The sequence below is a fragment of the Dermochelys coriacea genome, chromosome 17, assembly GCF_009764565.3.
Source record: "Dermochelys coriacea isolate rDerCor1 chromosome 17, rDerCor1.pri.v4, whole genome shotgun sequence".
In the NCBI taxonomy this organism is placed as follows: Eukaryota; Metazoa; Chordata; order Testudines; family Dermochelyidae; genus Dermochelys; species Dermochelys coriacea.
In genome coordinates, this window is record NC_050084.1 from 6540745 (window position 1) to 6563334 (window position 22590).

At 37.0% G+C, this 22590-nt stretch overlaps 1 protein-coding gene across 10 annotated transcripts in view; it reads right to left on the reverse strand.

Annotated features, from left to right (window-relative positions):
* The window catches only part of BCAS3 (BCAS3 microtubule associated cell migration factor), a 492153-nt gene that overhangs the window by 374596 nt on the left and 94967 nt on the right, over window positions 1-22590 (reverse strand). For all 10 annotated transcript variants that reach the window (XR_006276226.1, XM_038375370.2, XM_038375366.2 and 7 more), the window contains exons 11-14: window positions 21967-22043; window positions 20080-20163; window positions 11179-11349; window positions 822-915 (exon numbers count right to left, since the gene is read on the reverse strand). Coding sequence is in view for 9 of the 10 variants with exons in the window: in XM_038375370.2 (XP_038231298.1) it covers window positions 822-915; window positions 11179-11349; window positions 20080-20163; window positions 21967-22043 (426 nt within the window). In the remaining variant the exon portion in view is untranslated. The remainder of the gene's footprint in view (window positions 1-821; window positions 916-11178; window positions 11350-20079; window positions 20164-21966; window positions 22044-22590) is intronic.

The following is a 22590-nucleotide window of genomic DNA, read 5'->3' on the forward strand; positions in this document are numbered from 1 at the left end:
GTTTTAGTTCTCTGAAATGTGACTTCATCCCCAAGATCTTCAGGGCATTTACGACGTTTTAGAACTCATTAATTTAGGCAAGCGGAAGATGTTGATTCCCTAGCCCTTTTACTGACCACTGTGCAGTCAATCAAAAAGTTATTTCTCTGTCTTAAGAAGACTAATAAACATATTACTTGTCAACTGGACAAGATTCACTAACAGGATGCATCTCACCTGCCCACAACCATTCTTCATCTGCAAAGAGGAAGGAGGGAAAAGGTGCTTTCTTTGAGGTTTTTAAAATATTTTCAGATCACGGCTCACAGTACTCCAAAGAAAGGGAGGGGCAGAATCTTGGGTTACATGTCAACAAAACATCTTTTGTCACCACAAGTTACCTTAAAATATTTGTTTAATTGAAATTACCCATTTTATTCTCAAATCTAGGATGAAGAAATATTTTAGGAAAGTTATGGTCCCTAACTTCTGGAAGGAAAGTGTATTAGGAAACATAATTAACTAACTTCCCTTAGTATTTCAGCTATAACTATTACTACAGATATTAGTCATATTGTTCCTTCATGCATTATAGCTGTTTGAGGCTGAAAGTGCCAGAAAAGACAATTTAATTGCAGTTTCTGTCAACTGATATTCAACAGTCAACTAAATGAGTTCAGATGCCAATGTTTACCAAAGTCATCATGTGCATGTACCATATTGGACTACTAAAAGACTGATGTAATTTTTAATTCCCTGAAAGAAACATAATACACATGAACCACATTTTTTACTCTTCACATACAATATGATACAAAATTAACGATGGTAAAGGAACTTACCACTGGGGTTAAAAGCCATGCAGCAAATAGGCTTTTCATGGGCAGGGAAGTGGGCCACAATACCATTACTATCAGACTCCTCGCTAACAATCACCTGCATAATATTAATGGAGACAAAGAAAGGTTAGGTGTTGCTGTATGGTACAATCTTTATGCAGTCAAAGTTGCACAGTCATTCAACACACACTCATTTCTGCACTTCTCTGCAGAATTTTGAAGATTCTGTTAATGACTTCCTGAAGAGTAGAAATCCAACAGGCCTCTTCATAAGCAGTGGGAATTCATGCCAGGATTACGAACACTTGAATATCCATTTTTACAAAAGATACATACTATCAGGAATTAGAAATATTAATACATGTAAAACTATAGGAAACATCCAGACAATTGCACAATTTTCTGCAATATTTTGTAGATGACATGGAGTGATTTTTAAAGCATACAACTCCCATACTGCAGACTACAAAAAACTGGACATACTACAGGAGTCACGGGGAGTCCCTTTTACTTATCGCTTACAGATAGAACTAATCCTATTGCTGCTCTGCTGCATGAAGTGTTGGTGGGTACAGAGCAGGTTTGTGCAGGGTATTATGAAGCTAGGCTCCTGGTCTAGATTGCTGCAGGTTGAGGCAGGGTTGTTGCCAGTAGGTCTATGATTAGGAAGATCCAGTGGGGTCAACTTTCTACTTCAGAATAGATTTGTTAGTCTCTAAGGTGCCACAACTACTCCTCATTCTTTTTACTTCAGAAGAGAATCTCCTGTTCCATCCCAGGGACTCAAGAAGAAGCTGTACAGAAGCTGTGGAATTATCTCACTTTTCTTTAGGTTGTAGGTGGACTTTGTCCTGCACAAAGCCAATTTGTTTGAGCTAGTCCAAGCAGGATTGATCAGGGACAATTTCAGCCAAAAAGCATACATAATTCCTTAAGTGTAAACAAGAAATAATTTTTCTAGCAAGACGAAACAAAAAAATGACAGAAAAAGAACAGGTAGCACAAATGCAACCTAAAAAGCGGGAGGTGTCACTTAATCATGACACAGGAAAACCTTTTCCTTTGTAATATTTAAAGTATATGTAGCAGAACTGTCTGCAAGTAGGAAAAAAAACTGCTTATGCAAAGGGGAAAAATAAACTAAAAATAAATTGAACACTTCTGCTAGGTCATCTAATCCATCTTGTAGTAGTCAGGACACTTCACTTCAGTATGTTCCCACTGTTTTATTATAATCTTGTTTACTTGAAACCAGTTTAAAATATCAAAAGTACAGAGTAGAAAGTATCTACTTTGGCCCATGATCCTTGGTTTTCAGTGTTCTGTTGTCCCCAACTATAAGCATTGTGGTTTGAATGACAAGGAAGTAATGTGGTCCAGACACCCTAGCACACAGAAGAGGAGGGTTGAGTGTGTATATTGAAACAACTCCCTTATAAACTTAGTTGTTGACAATCGTTAAGCACTGGAATAGGTTTCCAAGGGAGACTGTGGAATCCCCTTCTCTGGAGGTTTTTAAGAACAGGTTAGATCAACCCGTCAGGAATGGTCCTGCCTCAGTGCAGGGGGCTGGACCAGATGACCTCTCAATATCACTTCCTGGCCTACATTTCTATGATTCTAGTTAAATAAGGAAAACTCAAAACAAAGCAAAATAATCCCAGAAGATTATTAATGAAAAACATTTGACAATTTATTAACACTGTAACCCATATTAAGTGAATGGCATCTACAGTAAATAAGCAAGGTTCCAGTTTTCTTAATAAGGTAGTATAAAATTATTTCTTCCAAGTTTATAATAATTTGTCTGTTGTGTTCCAAAATACTTGAGGGCATTTAAAACTTCCTTTTCTTAACAGTCATTGCATAAAATGAGAAATCATTTTAAAATGTTTAAAGAAGTCATGTAATAGAGATGAGGAGGCCTGCGCCCGACTTATTTTAAACGTTCAAACTACTTGGCACTGTCATATACAGACAATTATGGTTTTGCTTTCCGTTGTCAGCATTCTGTACTGATTCCAGAACCACTAAGAAAAGGGTCTGGAGATCTTCCTAAGAGCATTTCAAAGAAACAGCATTCCTTTTCACAGCCTATATAAGCTGCACTGAATAACTCCTATATATCATCTTTTCACAGCTTCCACTTTTATGTAGTCTTACCTTAGGCCTCCCCATCAGAATTAAAGATGGCAGTTGCACCCTAAGCTAGTTTCACACATGAAACAGCAGATTTTTAAATCCAGTCATGTTACACCAAGTTTTTGTTAACCTGAAATTTGTAGATATCAGTATTCATCCAAAGCACAGTTAAAACAAGTTAATATATATTCTCTGATCTGTTGCATGTGCAAATTTTTATATAGACAGCAAACATGATTAATTCAGTGTGGGTTTCTTTTAAAGCAAAGAAAGTTGCACTGAGATGATTATCTCTAAAACAAAAATCTCTGTACAACGGTCAAAGAACAGTCTGGCTGTTAGGAAAACGCAAACACTTTTAATCTGAAAGTATAATGACAAATAGGGATCCCACAGGATCATTAGGCATTGTGAAACGCTTTAGGCACCCTAATTTGAGTACAGCATAAAGCCAAACATTTATCGTTCATAGGTTAAGCAAATGGTGTTCAAATTTTAAAACTGTTTTTCAGCTACTTAAAATGCTCTTCCTGGAAGGGCGTAATTTGTGAGTGATTTAATATCAGTTTTCTAATAATCTCCGGTTCTTCATACAAAGCTGACTTACAAACATAACAAATGAACTACCTTTTAATCTTTTCACTTGGATTTACTATGCCACTGTTTGTGATTTTTTTAAAGGAATAAGAACAAAATGATTTCTATTGTCTCCTTTCTACCTTCAGAAACACATAACAGGCCTTGAAGACCGTGCAAACCCCAAAATGCTAGAGAGTCTGACTCTTTGGAAAGCTGTCTTATTCAAATGGCAATGTCAGTGTCTCATGTTTAGCAAAAGAGAGTAAGAACTCAAATCTTTGTGACTCAAAAATACAGAAATTAACAGGAGGTGGAGAGCTCCTAAAAGTGATCCTCCAACTCTCATGGCTCTTAGCCCCACACTGTCTTTCCATCGAATACTTTTCACTCCCTACCATGGCAGCCACTAAGAAAATGGGGTTAGCGACCTCACATACCTGCCAATGTGGGGAAATATGAGGTTAGACACATCCCTCATGTTTTTAAAGTCAACATAACAAAGGAAATTACACTGGAAAACAGGAGAGAGGTTAGTAAGGACCTGAAATGGACAATGTTTTGTTCATCACTTACTTGTATTTAAAAATCTTCTGGGTGTACCTGAAACTTTTACTGTTTTTCCCTTTCTTGCATGTCTGATTGGTCAGTTACTGTGGTAAGCTAGGGAGAGGCCTTTTTCACATCTCAATATCGTCTCTGCCATCTCTACACTACAATGGAAGGAAGAGGCAAAGGGGTTTCCCTGGCTTACCCGATGATCAGTCTTGTTAGCCAGAGAAGAGCCCAGCAATGAACTCTAGGCTATGGTCCTTTCAAAGCTCCCTCAAAAAGGAAAATATGAAGACCTAGTCTTCCTGCAGATTTTGTACTCCATGTGACTTTTTCAGCTAGATGCAAATTTTTATTGATCTATTGTCCCTAGTATGAACACAACAATACTAATATAAAGGTGTCTTTAACTATACCCCTGTAACAGTACAAGAGGCACAATTTTCATTTACAGAACAAGGTTGAAGGCTGCAGTGCTAAGGCAATGAAGAAGGTATTCAGACCACAGGGGATTCTTCTAGATAGACTTCACAGAAGATGGGATGGGGACACTTTACGTTGATGTTGAAATTAAAGAAGTTTTCTGCAAGGGTACTGGAGGGGCTGGAGTGGGTTGAGAATTATCCATGGTGATTGGGAGGTACATTAAATCAACATTGATGTTGTAAAGCCGTCCCTTTCCACCAGTTCAGACTATATGCAACTACGAAGGGCAGAAGTGGGAATCCTTTCTTGGGAAAGGATGGCACAAATTGCTTAAGGATGTCTTCAGCTGCTGCCAGAGTGGGGAAGCCCCTAAAACTGTATTTTAGTCACTTTTAGTAATAGGCTCATGAATCTGGCCACTGTCCTCACAAATGCCTGGTAACTCGGTATCACAAGGTTACTCAAATAGCTTCCATACATATTTCCCTATCATCAGAAATTAAGAATTCCACAAAAACAACATTAGGCCTTTTCTGTCAAGACCCTGAAAATCACCACTCATCTTATCTGAGATGCCCAACCAGCACCTCAGCCAGATAGCTGCAATTTTCAAAAGAAGCAGCTCTACCCAGTGCTTAATTGAACATGAGTCACTGCTGTAGCTCTATCAAGCTGACTACATTGAAGTTCAACAAAACACTAAGCAATAAAAGATTAATAAAGTAGTCTTTATCTTCTTTAAACAGAAAAACAGACAAAAAACCAACAGGAATCATTACACTTGTTATTAGAATACAATGTTTGCTTTGAAGGCAAGAGATAGTTTAAACTAAAGCCTTTTATTCCTAATCTGTGTTTTACTTAATTTTTAGTATATTCCATGTTGTTGAACAGAAGCCATTGACAATTGTGACTTCAATTATTTTAATCTTTAAAGGCAAATTACATGACTTACCCCAGTGGAGACATGCTTTTAAACAAAATATGAAAGTAACACGAAAAAAAATGGACACAAATTGAATCAAGTTGGTCTTATTCTTAATACAATTAAGAACGATTTTTATGATGATGGGATCAAACTAATCAATTTAGCAACAGAAATATGAAGAATAAAATATTCTATAACTATTGCACATACAAAAATATCTTCATTAAAGTCTCAGTGGATTTAAATAGCTAAAGTCAGTGCATTGTCAGCTTCAGGTCCTAAGATGTATGTGCAAAAAACCCCCAAAACCATTATAGCTAAGGTCAAACATCAGTGGAAAAGGGCTAAAAGTGATAAATCTGTGGCATTAACTACTGCACTCCTTTTAATAGAATCCAGCATAAACTCAAAACAGCCTTGCGCTCAGCCTGAACCATTTATCTGAGACAAAAATGTCTTCTTGACAAAAAGCAGATCCCCTTTAATAAAAGTAAGGCAGACAGTATTATGCTCTGAGGGAATCCTGTTGCTATATTTTATTTTTATTTACATTATTATATATATCTATATATATCTGTAATCCATGTAGATATAAAAAGTGAAGTATATTATGAGTGTTAGAATATTGAATTAACTTTTGTGAAAATTGTACTTTGTTGTAAGTAAAAGTACTGGGATTAATAACCAATGGAATTGTGTATGCCGTTAAAGTTTTACTGTTGAATTCCCTTTATTCTTTAAGCCTTTTGTTTTACCATAAATGATTCTTGATACTTGATAAGCATCTTTATTTGGTTCAATTGTTATCAACTCCTTACCAAATGGAAATGAACTTATGGAACTGCAGCAGTCTGCCCTTTTTTCTTTTCTTTTTTTTTTTTTTTTTTTTTTTTTTTTTTAAGAATTCCTCTTTAGTGCAATAAAAAGTTAACAGGGAACAGGAAAAAAACACCAATCACATTTTAAAACATAAAAAGACAAACGTTATATAACCTTACAATTTTTCGAAGTTAACATTAAAAAAATTTCCTCAGATATTTTCATGTGTTTTGAATGATCAATGAGTAACTCAGTGATATATCATTAATCACATCACTCTATCAAAAACATTAAGAATCAACTAAATATTAGATGTTTAACAGATTTATATTCAGTCACAAAACTGCCGGCTTTTGAAAAAGGTCATTATTTCAGACTAAATGTGGGTGGCCTAGTTGATGAATTAATTAAGAATAAAGAATCAAAGGTCAAAAGAAAATAATTTTTCTATAAAACTCAAACCACTAAAGGTTTCTGTATTTATTTCCAATTAGAGAAAAAAAAGAGGACATCTGTATAGGTTCGTTTTTATCCATTTAAACTAATTAACAGATCCAAATAAATAGGCACTGCAGTTAACTGAAAAGTTTGGTAACACTTCATTAAAAGAAAGTTTAAACAAGCACATGGACCGTGGTAACATATTTTGGTTGACCACAAAGTTACTTGGGGTTCTTGATCATTATTTTTATTCAGTTTTTAAATATAATCCAAATAATCCAATAATTCAACATTTCTACACTTTTCTTTTAACAACACTACAGTTAAAAACTCTCTCAGAGTACCACTGTTTTTAAAAGAAGGAACTAGCACATAAACAACTGCCACATGTGAGATTTCACTAATATATCTACATTAATAAGATTTACCAAAAATATTTTCCCCAGAGATTTACAACATTACATCTCTGTGTGGTTAAATTCAAAGATTTCTTTGGTGTACATATGTGTGTATATTTCTGTACAAAGTTAATAATGTTTCAAATTAAGAAATATTATGTTAATATTATATCTCATAAAACGCACTGAGTGCTATCTTGCATTCATTACACTGGCCGCCTATAAAAGGGTAAACTGAATTTTAAAAAAGAGAGAGAATAATATCAGTTTAAAATTCTAACACTTCTGGCCTAATTATGTTCAATACAAGCGTCTTAACCCTAATTTCAGCAGGTAAATCTGCATATCACACACATACACACACCTCCAATTTCGGGTTTATACTGTCATATCCAAAGTCAACAATCACACGTTCTGCTGTTGTAGGCCCCACGGTATAGATCGAGCTCCCCAGTGACACCTATTTCATTTAATCCTTTACTTACTTTTTTCCCTTTCAAAAGTGTTTGCAGGAGAACCACTGCTAGCCATATATTTATTACCTTCCTTTCCTATGCTTTTTATTCCACTTTTTAAACTGGACCTCTCATTTGTTTTTACATAGCTATCTCTTAAAGAGGTCATTTCATTATTTTTATTACACTGTAATTGTTTTCATTCCATTATATAATACAATGCCCCAAGTTCTTTAATCAGAGGGTGGGGTTAGTGCTACGTGGATAAATAGGGTGATTTTGAAATTCACAAAGGGCACTTAGGTGCCCAGTTGAAAGTCATTCGAAGTTGGGTACCCGACTCCCATCCATGTCCCTGAAACTTGCCTCCAGAGCTGCTATTATTTCTGACTATCCTTTAAGATACACACCCCCCCCCCCAATGCACAGGTCCCTGCATGAAAGGGCTTTGCTTCAGTGTCTGGAAAGGGTTAACTCAATCCAAAATACAAATTTATGTGGAATCTGTGGGTTCCCATGCAATTTAGGAAGACCCAAGATACCATTGAGCACATCCATCCCAATTCAACAGAGATGTAATAGCCCAAACCACAAATCCTCATCCTTCTCTTTCCACCTGGGAGGAGTCAGGGATTCTACCCAGTGGTGCCTCATACCTACTTTGTCATTTCATTTCTCCGAATGAGTCTAGATCTGGATACTATGTCCTATCACTGCCCGCTTAATCACTGCCAGGAGTGGTGCCTTGAAAGCAAAGATAAAAATACACAAGGGATTTGACCTGTAACTGTAGAACAATTATTTTATCTGAGCATGGGGCTAACATTAGACCCTGTTAGTAACCCAAATTAACCATCCAGCTCAACCACTCTCCATCCCAACTGGGGGAACCCAAAAAAGGTTCGAGGGATGGGGTAGGTGTGAAGGTGACACTATAGACAAGCCAATTTGCCATGATGGGGTCATTTCCTTCCAGACATTAAATAGAACGAGCAAGGATCAACCCAGCTCAGGTAGTCATATAGGCAGCAATTGAGCAAGGTGATTAACCATGTGCCTACCTTTAAGAATGCAGTGCTGTTGTAGCCATGTCAGTCCTAGGGTAAGAGAGACAAGGTGGGTGAGGTAATATCTTTTATTGCACCAACTTCTGTTGGTGAGACAGAGACAAGCTTTTGAGCTACACATTGCTCTTCTTCAGATCTCTCGGACCAACAGTAGTTGGTCCAACAAAACAATTACCTCACCCATCTAGTCTCTCTAATACCTTTAAGCATGTGAGCAGTCCTATTTACTTCAGTGAGACTACTCACACATTTAAAGTCAGATATTTGTATAAGTGACTCGCTAAACTGGAGCCTGAATCAATTATGCTATGAAAACTACCCATGTCTGTGGAGGTAGTGCAGATGGATCCTACATCATCTAAATAGTAACCTGTCACCTCCTGCAGACGTACCTGATCCCATCAGTGTGAGAGAGCAGGAGCATTCCCAGTCTCCTATCAACTGACTCTTATTACCACTCCCCTGCACTGGAACTAGTTAATTCATTGGAGAATTGGAATCTGCCATGTTCAAGCCAGGACCGTGCACAAAATTTGCTGATTAAATTCAATGATGGGGGAAACAGAGTAGGAGGGTAGCATCTGGCAATGACTCAGAAAGGACACAATTGCAGATCATACACCTTACGCAGGAAAGTACCCTACAGAGGCAGTGTTGTACAACAACCAACTTTTTCTAGGCCACATAAAAAAATTAAATCTCCCAGGTTTTTGTTTATCAAGCTTCTTCACTGATAGACCTAGACCTTTCCCTGAAGTTATAAAAAGGCCTTCTGTGCATGGGGGGGGGGGAGAAGGTTTTTTCCCCTTATTAGAAAAACCCATGCAGAAAATTCTGAGACCCAGCTCCACACTGAAAATAAATTATCAACCCCAGTACTGTTTACATATCCCAGGTGAGAAAAATACAAACACCAGAAAGTTATTTCTGGATTCAAATGATCTAAGAATAGTGTCTACCCCAAAACCTGATACTTCAGGGTTTAAAACAAAAAACACAATTGTTTCACTACCAATAATGGCTTATTTATGATATTGTATTGTTACTTGGGCAAGGCAACTGCTACCATTTTTACAACTACTTTTCCACAGTGTCCTCTAGGTTTGATTACTCCCTACTACTGGTAAGGTCAGAGGACAAGTTCATAAAAACCTCTAAGCCAACAACGAGACTTAAAAACCTAAGATAAATCATTTTATTTCTAATGCAGAATAGTTAATGCACAGACAAGAACATCAGAAATAATGACTGCATTAAACAAGGCTTCATGAGAAATTTATGAAGTAGAATTTTTCTTTTTTTCTGGCTTTCTAAGAAAAGGCAACAGAAAATTTTCCAGGAAACAAAAATGAACCCCAAAGGCCAGCAGCCTTATTTTACTAACAGAATCTTGTAAAATCAAATAAAATAGTGTTATTTTCTTTTTTCTGCTGGTTTTGTATTATTTTGTTTTTAGGAGAGAAGGGGCTTCTATATCAAATCACTGGCAACACTAGATGGATTTGATTATCTTTAAATTAATTCTTGGAAACATTAAAGTATCAGACAGCATATTATAAACCTGGAAAGGAAAATATTTTATTTTATCATCGGTTAGGAAACATACATAACATGACTTTTTTTTTTTTTAAATATCTTACCAAGATAACTGTACACACAGTACATCCTGAACTTTAATGTGGGCCCTTTGGGGGTTGGGAGAAATAGGAAGGAATTAGGGCAGGGAGTTGTTGTTTTCATTTTTAATTCAGCAAATGTTGACAAATATATTATGGAAAAAACTCAATTTGAGGAACCATCACAAATAATTAAACCAGTTAGAGTCTTGCAGGATCAGGCCCTTGAAAAATAAACGATTAGTTGAAGTAAATCAATAAGAAACCTATGACACCTTTATTTTATAAAGAAACTCAATTAAAACATTAGTTTCCATTTTAAATGGTTAACATACGGGTTTTTTAAAACAGATAATCTTACATGGTACAATTGTATTCTATAAATTAACTATGTTGTCAGAAAAACAATATTAAATGGCAGACTAGGACTCACTTAAACTTATGCTTTGAAAAGTTGAGTAATTTCAGACTTTCTACCCAAGTTCTCCATTTTCTTAGCTAACCATGATCTCCCAGTTATTAATATTTTACACCATATCAAACAATTCACCATATTTCTAGAACAGTGTCAAAATTTTCTGCTACATTATGAATTAATAAATGTAATCAGACCAAACCCACATACAACTGGTCAGCATAAATCAACATCACTTTTGAGCAAGTGTTAAAGGGACAGAAAGTGACACTTCACACTTGTTGTTGTCAAAATGTCATGTAAATGCGCACTAGAGGCTATATTCATGCTGGCTTAAATTCAGTCCCAAATAGCATTTCCTAAGCCATAACAATGTACATCTGGAAATTTGCCTGACCTGATAAAAATTATGGTTATATTTTTCATTTGGAAATGTAAAAGCACATCATGCATTTTTAATTCTAAAGTCTTGTGACGCTTAAGGCACTTCTGATACTCTTTTTGTTTCTTTACAAGCTGTATTACCTGCCCTTCTCCAACTGTCTCGGTATCAATAACAGTGATGATCCCAGGCACCAGAGGACTTCGACGAGTATTGCTATGAACTAAAATCTCTTCTTCAGTTGCTCCTGAAGGCAATGTCCCTGTCAGCTGTGTAACCACTTTCCCAACCATTGTAAGTCCAGTCTTTATCGTCTATAAAAAGAAAGAGAACCAATAAATACAGTTTTAGGGCTGTTTTTCAGATCTACATTGAAATTTCTCTCAGAGCACAATGAATGTGGTGACAAGATTGCTCATCACCATACATCAAAAAACACACAAAACAAATTAAATGGGCTTTTATAGCTGACATACTAATTGTGTAAGATGCTACATGTAATAACATTCTATTTAAAAGGCTTAGCAAGCTACCAATAGAGTTTGATCTATCTTGTGAACTAGTTTTCTTTGGAAAATAAAATGTATTTTAGCCAAAGGCTTCAAAAACATTGACAAAAAGAAAAGAAGTATTCACTGTAATGTCTTTAGACATTATTATGTTAATTTTTTTCTTTTTAAAACTAACATTTTTATTTGTTTGTTCCTGGAGGTACTGAACAAAAGCCACTAGAGTTGAAAGCATTACAATACATTGATATTATACTAAAAGGGGACAGGTGCACAGAACCCATTGAAAGAAGGGCAGTGTGTGTACACAGATCACATTTCTATTGCCATATGACCGTGCTCCTCCATGATCATGAATTACAGAAATATACAAAGCTTATCCTTCATTTCATTTGATACGTCACCTCAGAGATGGTAACAGGGAACAAATGTATGTTGTAGTTGCAGTGAGAGGAATAAAAGCATTACACATTCACTACATAAGAACGACCCTACTGAGTCAGACCAAAGATCCATCTAGCCCATTATCCTGTCTTCTGACAGTGGCCAATGCCAGGTGCCTCAGAGGGAGTGAACAGAGCAGGTAAACAAAGTGATCCATCCCATCGCCCATTCCCACTACATAGAGAAATATTTACTTAGGACCAAATCATGCTCGACTTACTCATATATTAATAGCCCCACTGAAGGCAATGGTATCCAGATGAGTAAGACAGGAAGGATGTGGCCCTTGATGGATTTAACGGGATAACAGGGATAGTCATTTATTTCTCAAGAATTCACCTTTTGCAGTTCTAATATGGTTTGAATATGAGACCCAAAACCAGTAACATTAAAGGCTACATCTTCAAAGTGGTGGGAAGGAGGACTTCCAGCAGATCACACAAATCCCACTACCAGTAATGGGACTTACAGTTCACGTTTCCTAGGCATTGCTTTGAAAATGTATCCCTTCCACTGGGTTTTATACTTTACTAACTTTTTTTCTGCAGGTGGGGCTAGAACAGGACAGTTTGGGAGAGATGGCTTAAAAAAAAAAAAAAAGCTACAACTCTGAAACGTTATTCCTTGGACCGAGGACCGCTCTGATAAATAAATATAATAGGAGTTTAAGAACAAAATGACATTGTAAGAAACAAATTCTTAACTAAAATGACAAGCAAAGCTGCCAGCTAAATTGAAAAGGAAAAAAAAAAGATACAGATCACAAACTGAAACCAAGAATAAGCCACAAATCAATTGTAACTGCTTTGTTTAGTGCTAAAAACTCAAACTGCAGTGATTAGAAAACACATTAGTGTTCATCAATTAGCAGCCAAACGTTTGCTTTAATAATTCATAGGAAATGACTTACACAAAGTCTGGTAGTGTGTTGTCAGGAAAGCCTCTGAAGGACCAACAGAATTAGGCGCCACACTGTATTGATGGCAATTTCTAGCCAGGAAGCCTGATTAACCTCTGAGATGCCTCTGTTGATGTACTTACCCCATTAATGCTAATGGAGATGCTACCACTTAAAATTGAGCCATGCCTTTATCAAAGGAATGCCTTTTGGTTTTAAAGTCTTTAGTAATATATACTGCTATTTGCTTCTTATCTTGTCTTTTCTTACTCATATCAATGAATAAGAAAAAACAAACTTTAACAGCTAATGTTTCATCCAGAAGATAAAAAATAATATACAACAAAACAAATAACGGTATCTGAAGGGAAAGACCTAAAAGTTGATACCACAATACTGTGTTACAACACATAGGTCTTCAGAAAAACTGACCAATACTGATGCGACATACACTAATGCAGTGGTATTTTATGCAGCCAGGAAATGTAAGCATTACAGACTCAGTAAAATACATAGAAAGATTATGTGGCAAGAACAGGTTAGAATGAGCCTCTTAAGAAAGTAACTGCAATATTATATCGAGTTAGATTATATATAGTGACAAGCACACTATTTAAGTCTTTCTATAAAACACATAGCATGCTTATTTAACAAACTGAACTACTGTCATATGTTATACCAGATTGTGACTGCAAGACGTCTGAAAAGTAATAGGTGTACAAAGATTTGGCCCAGTCCATTAGTACATAAATATCAGTGCAAAACCATTATGGTGCTTATTCCCTTGTGCTATGTGTATATTCTCAAAAACTTCCCTGGTAATCTTTAACCTTTCCCATGCCATATCAGCTGTCCTCCCTATCCATTAGTGCTAATGGCCTTGCTCTCACATAAGCTGTTAGTACTCATTAAGAAGTTATCAGGTATCAAGAGAAAACAGATGCAGTTTTTGCTAAATCACTTTACCACCTTGGGATTAAGAGATACCAAGAAAGAATCAACTAAAGCAGTTATTAGGTGACAAGAAAACTTGGGTTATAATTTGATGTTAGACATTAGGCAGACCATCAAAAGAGGTTTTAAATTTAAATAAATGTACGAGTTTTCACTTTTCAGTTTTCTTCATTATTGATGGGAATTGGTAGTGAGTGAGCACAAGATGTTTTCCTAAAAATGAAATCCATCGTTTCAAATTTTTCTTGTAAACAAGTTGCACATTTAAATGCAAAATCTCAAATTTTGCATCCTGCAATTAGACTCTTAAAAAAACCTGTTCCCCTTCAAATATAAACAGTCATTTTAATTTTTTTTAAAAGTATGTACTCATCCACTGTTTAATCTAAAAAAAGACCACACCTTTAATTAGCTGAGAAAATTAAAATATGTGTCATCCAATGACAGTTGAGCTGTTTAGTTTTAACAAGGTCTTATGTCCTTTTAGTGATAAAATGATGTATTGTTGTTATTTCTCACAAAACGAACAATAAGTTGACATAAAAATTGAAATGTTTCCAAATTAAGACTCTGGAAGGAGAAGCAGGAATATTTGAAAGAACCAAAGCTTCTACTGATATGCAAATACCCTGGTAATCCATAATTAAATGGAAAATATTGTTTGAACAACATAACAGTTCCTTTGATTCAAACAATTTTAGATCCAAATTTGAACCAAACTTTTGATGAAGTTCTGAAGTGAAGTTCTTGCCTTTCCCTTCTCCAGCCATGATGAGAACCATATGTGCTGAAATAGCAGAAAAAATGGTCTCACGAGATATAGAGAGGAAAGGAATCTACTGGCTACCCTTAAAAAAAAGGTATGGAAGGGTTGCCTGCCGTGCCACCCCAAGACTGAATTAGGAGAGAGAAGGCATACCTGGACACCTCTTTAAGAGACTAGAGTATGAGCTGGTCTGGCTGATCACCTTCTCAACACACAGTCGTTAGCAAAAAGCTGGGTCTCTCTCCAGGTAGATGGGAAGAAGCCAAAGATGGGATGGAATGGAAAAATGTGTCTTCTGCTTCCCCCCCTTCCCCCCCCAGGCATGGATACTGCAGATAAGCAACTTCACATCTGGATGATTATCTAAACCAAACCCCTGGAAGTCCACCAATTATTAAAACCACTCAATAATAATGAGCTTCATTCCTGAAAGATGCTACATGCCTTCAGACCCATTTCACTGACTTTACTGGCAGCGGAGAAATCCATGGGACCTGAAGCATACCATAGAAAGCAATGTTCATCTTTGTGAACATTAATAACTTCCCTGATATACTCTATTAAATTATCAACATTTTAAAATGTGATAATTTTCTGTTTCCAGGGCACTTACATTCAGTGAAGCTGCTGAACTTATCACTACTGTGATCTGCCTTAGAACACACACAGATAGTCAACAGACTCTCCAAACAAATGGGAAGAAATGAAAAGATGAGAGGGGCAAAATGACCCATGGAAAAGTTAACAGCAGCAGAAAAGGGAGTTTTTGTCAGATGCATCAAGTGGGAATAGTGAAAACTACTCTGTCTGTTCAAAACAAAATCCTTCTAAACGTCTAAATTAAAGATCATCAAATAATAAAGCCATGATATTGTGAGTTTCTCCAATATTGCTGGGATAAAAAGGGAGATTAACCCTTTGGCACCAAGAGTCAATGTCTCCTAATGTGACTGTAAAAAGAAAAGGAGTACTTGTGGCACCCTAGAGACTAACAAATTTATTAGCGCATAAGCTTTCGTGAGCTACAGCTCACTTCATCGGATGCATTTGGTGGAAAAAACAGAGGAGAGATTTATATACACACACACAGAGAACATGAAACAATGGGTTTATCATACACACTGTAAGGAGAGTGATCACTTAAGATAAGCCATCACCAACAGCAGGGGGGGGGAAAGGAGGAAAACCTTTCATGGTGACAAGCAGGTAGGCTAATGTGACTGTGGTTTTGAACTTGGCATTAAATGTAAATGGGGTAGGTAGCGCTAGAACTGCCAGATAAAGGGATTGTGGATAACTCTTGAAATTGTTGATTAAACAGGAGGCCTACCTACTTCATATGATAAACGCATGGGAACCACATTAGGGAGAAAAAAAGCTGTTAGCTACTGCGGTATTTTTCAAGTTAACCCATCAAATGTCATCATAGTAAATATTTTCCACAGCTACTGAGTGTTTCCTCTGAGGATCTCCAAGTGGGAGCTCTCAGATGGGGTTCTATCACCATTACTCCTTACCAAACTTTATCTTCCTTCTCTGTGTAAAGGTTCCTCCACTTCCCTCAATAAGAGATTGGAATCAAGACCCACAAAAGGCTGAATTTCTCAAGATCATTTGAGAAAACAAGAACTTTTATGGAACCGCTCTGAATTCAAAAGGGACAGAGTAGGGAATAAAAAAAGGACATCCACTTTAAAAGTAGCTAACACTTCCACTGATCAAAGGGATGGATCCTAAACCATTTCATGCAGATAAGATATAATCACAGTTGAGGCTTGTAAAGGAAGATTTACTTAAACAAGCAATATGGTTGACGGTGAGGTAATGGGAAGGGCAAAGGGCAACAGATATTTGGAGTGTGTCTTTGCCTCTGAGGTAAATCAGTGTTTCAATTACAGGAAATGGCATTTTGCTCACTGCTACCCAGTTGGATTAAAATTAGTCAGAACAAAAGTTATTAACTTTGTTCCATGCTTTATACTTGCTAACCAACACAGAAGTTACAAATCTGTTAATAGAAAGCACAAACATAATTAAGACACCAATTCTGCAAATGCTTACACATGTGCATGCCTTCACTCACTTAAGTAGTCCCATTGCCTTTACTTGGATTATTTACGAGTAAAGTTCTGCATGTGCATAAATGTTTGCAAAATCGGGGCATAAATTTGTATCAGGTTTGTCCTAATCAACTGGAACCTGGTCAACAAACAATAAAATAGCCTCCTGCCTATCAAAATTTCAGGCTGAAAATATTTACATTGTCCTTTGATGTGGACATAGAAACAATGAAACACAGATATCATATGGTTAAACAAGAAGGATACAATGTTATTAACAGCCTACAGCTAACGGGAATACATCACCCAACACTACCCCACATGTTTGTTCCAGTGATCTGAACTGGCACCAATGGACCTTGAGGTCCTACCTTGAAAGTGAGTGTGAACTCATGCCCTCTCTCTACACACTCAAGCCTATCAAGGAACCCTGACTGGATTCCAGAGTTCCAACCTCCTTCTCTCTTTCTTGGCAGAGGTACGATAGATGAGAAGAGCTACAAGTAGCACCGGACATAGAGGTACACTTCTGTCATTATGTCACACTACATAGCTGTTTGCCCGTTTCCCAATACAGGGAAGATGCATCTTCCAGACCCCAAAACTGGGAATCAGCCCAGCCCCTGGCACTCTCAGACATCCAGCATATTAGTGATAGGCGGGACAAACAGGACTACTCAACCAAGGATCCACCATTTTTTTTTAAATCATCCCCTTCCCCAACTTCAGCAACAGAAGAGCCAAGACCCTGGCTTGCACAGCCCAATGGCAGCTGCAGTGGATGGTATGAACACCAGAGCCTGGACCCAGATGCTGCATGTGATCCTGTCTCTCCATACAGCATGAAGAAAGGAAGGGGGCAGAAGTGGGACGCGGCAGCCCCTCCCCCCCATCTACTAGAGGCAAAGAGGTAGGGGTAGAGCAGGGAGGATGATGAACACTGTCTCAAATCCTCTTGGCCAAAATCTCCCTCCCCAGAAGGTTGTCTCCACTGTTCCCAGTCCCACCCAAACTCCACCCTGGCTTGCAAGGTGGGCATTTTACTACTCTAATTTATATCACAAATTGAGCTCTCATTTAAATATATGCCCTCCCCAGCACATATCTTGTACACAAGAGTCCCTGAGTCTCCCTTGCCCCTATTTACCCAATGGGGTCACAACTAACCAAGAACCACCCTAACAATTGACAGGAGAATCAGATTTCCATTCTACCCTGTAGTATCAACCCGGAAGTCCTTCCCCAAGTTCAGTGGGTTAGGAGCATGTGTTAGTGCATATTATCTAATGACTTTCTATCTTTTCCCAGCTCTGATTATTATCTTGCTCTTACATAGGGTCTCACACATTTTTCTTTCCTGCGACTATACAAATATTTTCCCTGTTCATTGCACAATCATTATTTTCAAGTTTGTATGTATTGGGCTCATATGTATTGGGTGAAATTTCCGGCCTGAATGATGCAGGAGGTCAGACTAGATCATCATAATGGTCCTTACTGGCCTTAAAAACTATTAATCTATGGCCTTGTCTAGGGACCCTTTTGTGCTTTCTGACAGACACTCTCTGGCTGGTTTTTTCAGTCCCTGTAACACCACAAAACAAAAACTTACCCTTTGATCTGCAGGGACTATTGAGCGTGTGCTATTCAGTTGTTCATAGGGTTTAACAACATTGTGGCTTGCTCTTTCCAATGACATACTGGGCCAGACTCTTGCTTACATTAAGGCCACTTTTTATGCTGTTATGGTAGTGTAAAGTGACCCTCATGTAAACAAGAATCCAGCCTATTTGAGTACAATTATAGCAAATGCAACTGAGCTAGTTAGCTAAGCCCATTGGCCTGTTTTTTAAAAAAATGCTAATACTGATGAGACAGAAAGTATTTTTTTCACCTTTCTCCACTGAAGAAACTCAAAGCAGATATTACGGATTTAACCTAGTATCTTCAGGAGGAGGAAGATCCAAATTTCCCCTCAGCAATGTAAAAACCTGCGATTTTTCTTCCCCTCCAACCACAGCACAGTTGAGTTCTAAAGCCATCTTGATGGAATACATTCATTTTTTTATTTGCTTTTATATGAAACATCATGACCTTTGCTTCTCTTTGTGGGTTCTTTAAACTGTTGTTTTGTTCAGTGCAGTTGTGCTTTCTATTCCATGCTGTCATTTAGATTCTCTTTGTAATCCCTATGATTAGAACTGTTTTGTTGTGTATTTCACAAATCACAAGGCTTGTGGTTATAAGAAAAGCTTGTAATCAGCATGAAGTTCGCCAGCCAACACTGAAGCTCACTTTTTTGTGTGTGAAAAAGAACGGACTTCGCCAAATGTGAGAGGTAAAATCTCCAGTAAAAAAAATGCATGCTCTTTTGGCTTGCCTGAGATTTTTCCATGAAAACTCAGAAGCTTCCAAACACACAGAGGAACACTGTTCCGACTAAGCAAACCATAGGCACTGGTATCTAAATGTAAACATTATTATTAACACTCAGAGGCTTTTTTGAAGGTTATAATAACTGGAGCGGAGTGAATAACTGATTTTTTAGTTCAGTGGCTGGACTCAAAAATTTTGAAAAATAATTCGGTTTGTATCAACAGTTTTTTAGGTTTTGCTTGCCAGTGAAAAACAAAAACAAAAAAATTCATTTCAGGTCTAACAAAATGTTTCCTTTAACTTGAAATGTTTAGTTTTCAGAGGAGAGGGGGCTTGAGGTTTTTTATGAAAACTTGGGGGTCAGGAGTTGATAAATCTAGCTAAAATTCCAAACAAATAGATTTGCTGAACAAAGTCAAAATGTTTAATTTTGAAAATGTTGAAATGAAACATTTCTATGTTTTTAGAATTTCATCCCCTCATTTTTTTTCCAGCCAAAACTATTTGCCAAAATCATACCAGTGAATAAACTATTTGCCAAAATAAAATCGGCCAGCTCTGGTAGTAAGTATATAATTAATTAGCTCTTCTATCCTTCAAGTACAATTTTATCACCCTTGAAATACAGTAAAAATATAGTACTGGAGCAACTATATCCACAAAGCACCAGGCACGGCTGTGTTTATAAACGGAGTATCAGCATGCTAAGAGATCAGTCCTGCTTGAGTAGATTTAACTGAGAATGCTCACATGAGCAAGAGCTGGTAGTGTGACTAAAGGTTTGAGATAAAAAGGCCCAATCGTGAATGGTGCTGAGTGCCTACTGAGAAGCACCAAGCAATGGCTGCTCAGAAACGCACAGGATCTGGCCCCTATATTTGGTTTTAATATTATTAAAGCAATTCCAGCACCTTTCTTAGATTCTTTTCTGTTTTGTGAATTAGAAGGGGGGGGGGAGAATCTCAATACAGTTCAGCAAGGGAATCTGATAATCACTGCACACGATAACTTCTTCCAGCGGTTGCTGATGTACTCACTTTGGCAGCACTAATGACTGTGGCAGTGTAAGACTGAATGTTGTCTCCACAGGCTCCACCACGGGACTGATGGCTCCGGATCAGCTGCGAGGAGAAAGACAGCCAGCAAGTCACTATTATTAAACTATACAACCCCGTAACCCATTAGCATAGCTCTTATTTATCATGTACAGTGGCGTGTTTTTTCATACAAATAGCAAAAAGCCCTGCTGAGACACTTAACCCCTTTTTATAATCTTCTGGGTGCCACCCAGACTGTCGCAAGCTCAACTTTGGTTTTCAATTACAAGATGAGTAGTCCCTAAGAATTCATAAACTTTGAAATGGTGGGATTTTGGGTCTGGCAGCATTACCGCAAATAAATTTAAATAAATATAATCAACGGCTTTAGCGATGTCTATGTAACTTTAAATATTTGACATCCTAAGAATTTGGATGTGGCTTTCCCCTCCACTCCATTTTTTATTATTATTATTATACAGACTCCAGCAAGCAGAAAAATGACAAAAGAAAAAAGTTTGCTACATACACATTTTTAATTCTTTGGGTTTTGTAGAGATTTAATATGTCTGCAATAGCATTGCTTCTAGACTGCTTTTCTTTTATTATTAATAGACCAAAACAGGACACCTTTAGCCCCTATCAAACAATTAATGAAGACTGCCAGTTAAATAAAATGGCAAATGAGTCACTAATATTTATTGTTGCTGCATAGAAAATGTCGACTCTATTTGCTCCCTTCTATCGTTTTTGTTGAAAGAAAGAGGAAAAAAGGATAAAAATCACCCTAAACTATATCTTCTCCTGAAAATGCCTTTTTGTAATTCTATTAAATGGGTAAAAAAGTAAAAATTCAACTGAAAAAGGGCAACAGTCAATGTATCCGAGGGACACATCAGTAGCTGAAGTTCCCTTTTGATCTATTTATTTTCATAATTTGTTTAAATATTGCTACAGCAGCATTTGCAAAACTGACAGATCAGTCTGTAAATTGAACAACACTGTAGCTAACCGATGGGTGTGGTGTTTCATCAAGAGGCAGACCTAAATTTGGACAGAGGTATAACAGCAGGCAAATTAATAAAAGCTGCCTCTCTGATAGTCTTTGGCTCAGTTCTTACAAGCAGCTATTCCTGTCACAGGAATGTAACCAAGGGTGAACATGAAAAAGGTAAGTGCTTCCATTTTAAAATACAAACCATACTCTGGTAACTGAAGGTGAAGTTTTCAAACACATCTTGTTTTAAATTCGCAATGATCTTTTAGGACTACACTGCGTAAAAAGAGTGCTAATTACTTTCCTTAACATCTAATTTTTCTCTCTTTGACTGAAAATAATCACAACTAATTCAATATTTTACATTCTCAAAGACAGCTGTGGTCTAATGGATTGAGCCTAGAGGCAGGCAGCCAGGAATTTTTGAGTTCTAATTCCCACTCTACCCACTCACTTGCTGTGTGGTCTTAGACAAATCCTTGGACCACTTTGTGACTCAGTTTCCCCTAATTGTAAAATAGGCATACATCTGTCTTACAGGGGTGTTGTGAGTTATTGTTTAAAGAGCTGAACACAATTTTTAAGGTGTTAATTGCTGAGCAAGTTATATGACGCAATCATGGATTGAAAACTCTCCTTTTTTGCCTGTACTATTTTTGTATATTCAGGCACTGTAAGCTCACACAGTTGAATATGGTGCATAGAGTAGAGGGATGATATAGCTGCAAACAAAACGCAGCTGGTAGTGTAATTTTTGGCCTACCATCATTTGTCAATGTCCTTTTAAAGGCTGCAGCCTCTTGTTTTTAAAAGTCTGTTCCTGTGGTTTAGGTAAAATCATTCTGGCTTCTCTACTACAGAAAATATTTAAAATTTAAGCCATTCCTTACCTTATTTTCTGCATAAGCAAGCCAACGAGTCCCAAGAGCAATGGGATTCATGTTTGGCCCCGGACAAGGATAGCAGCCTGAAAATTTTCAAAAGGCAGCACTGAGAAATATCTTAATGACTTCTTACAAAGAATTTTACTTATTGCCAAGAAAACAAAAAGCCTAAACAAAGAGCTTTCAATTGCTAATATCACTCAGCAAATGCTTACATTTTTGTAGCTGAAGATAAGATTGTGGCTCGATGAGCCGTGTTATTAACAGTTAGTTAATTAATGGTAAATGCTAATTTTTCCTTATGTTTGAGTTTCTTTTTTAAAAGGCTGGGAGTGAAGAATAGATTTTACAACTTTAAGAAACCCATCACTCAAAACTGCATGAGATATTAACTTTTATTTTAAGTTATTGGGGTTTTCAGTACTTTGAAAAGTGGATTTCTCCACATTGTGACCCAAGCAATTCTATATATTTACACTATGATTAAGTTCACTTCACTGAATGCCTGCTGGTGATCAATAACTGCAATAAGGTCAAAATCATGTTAGGTGTCTGTGGGTGGGTTTTGTTTGTTTTTAATAGAAGTATTTGTGTTTACAGGTCACGTCTCACAAAGACTTATGTGGGTAC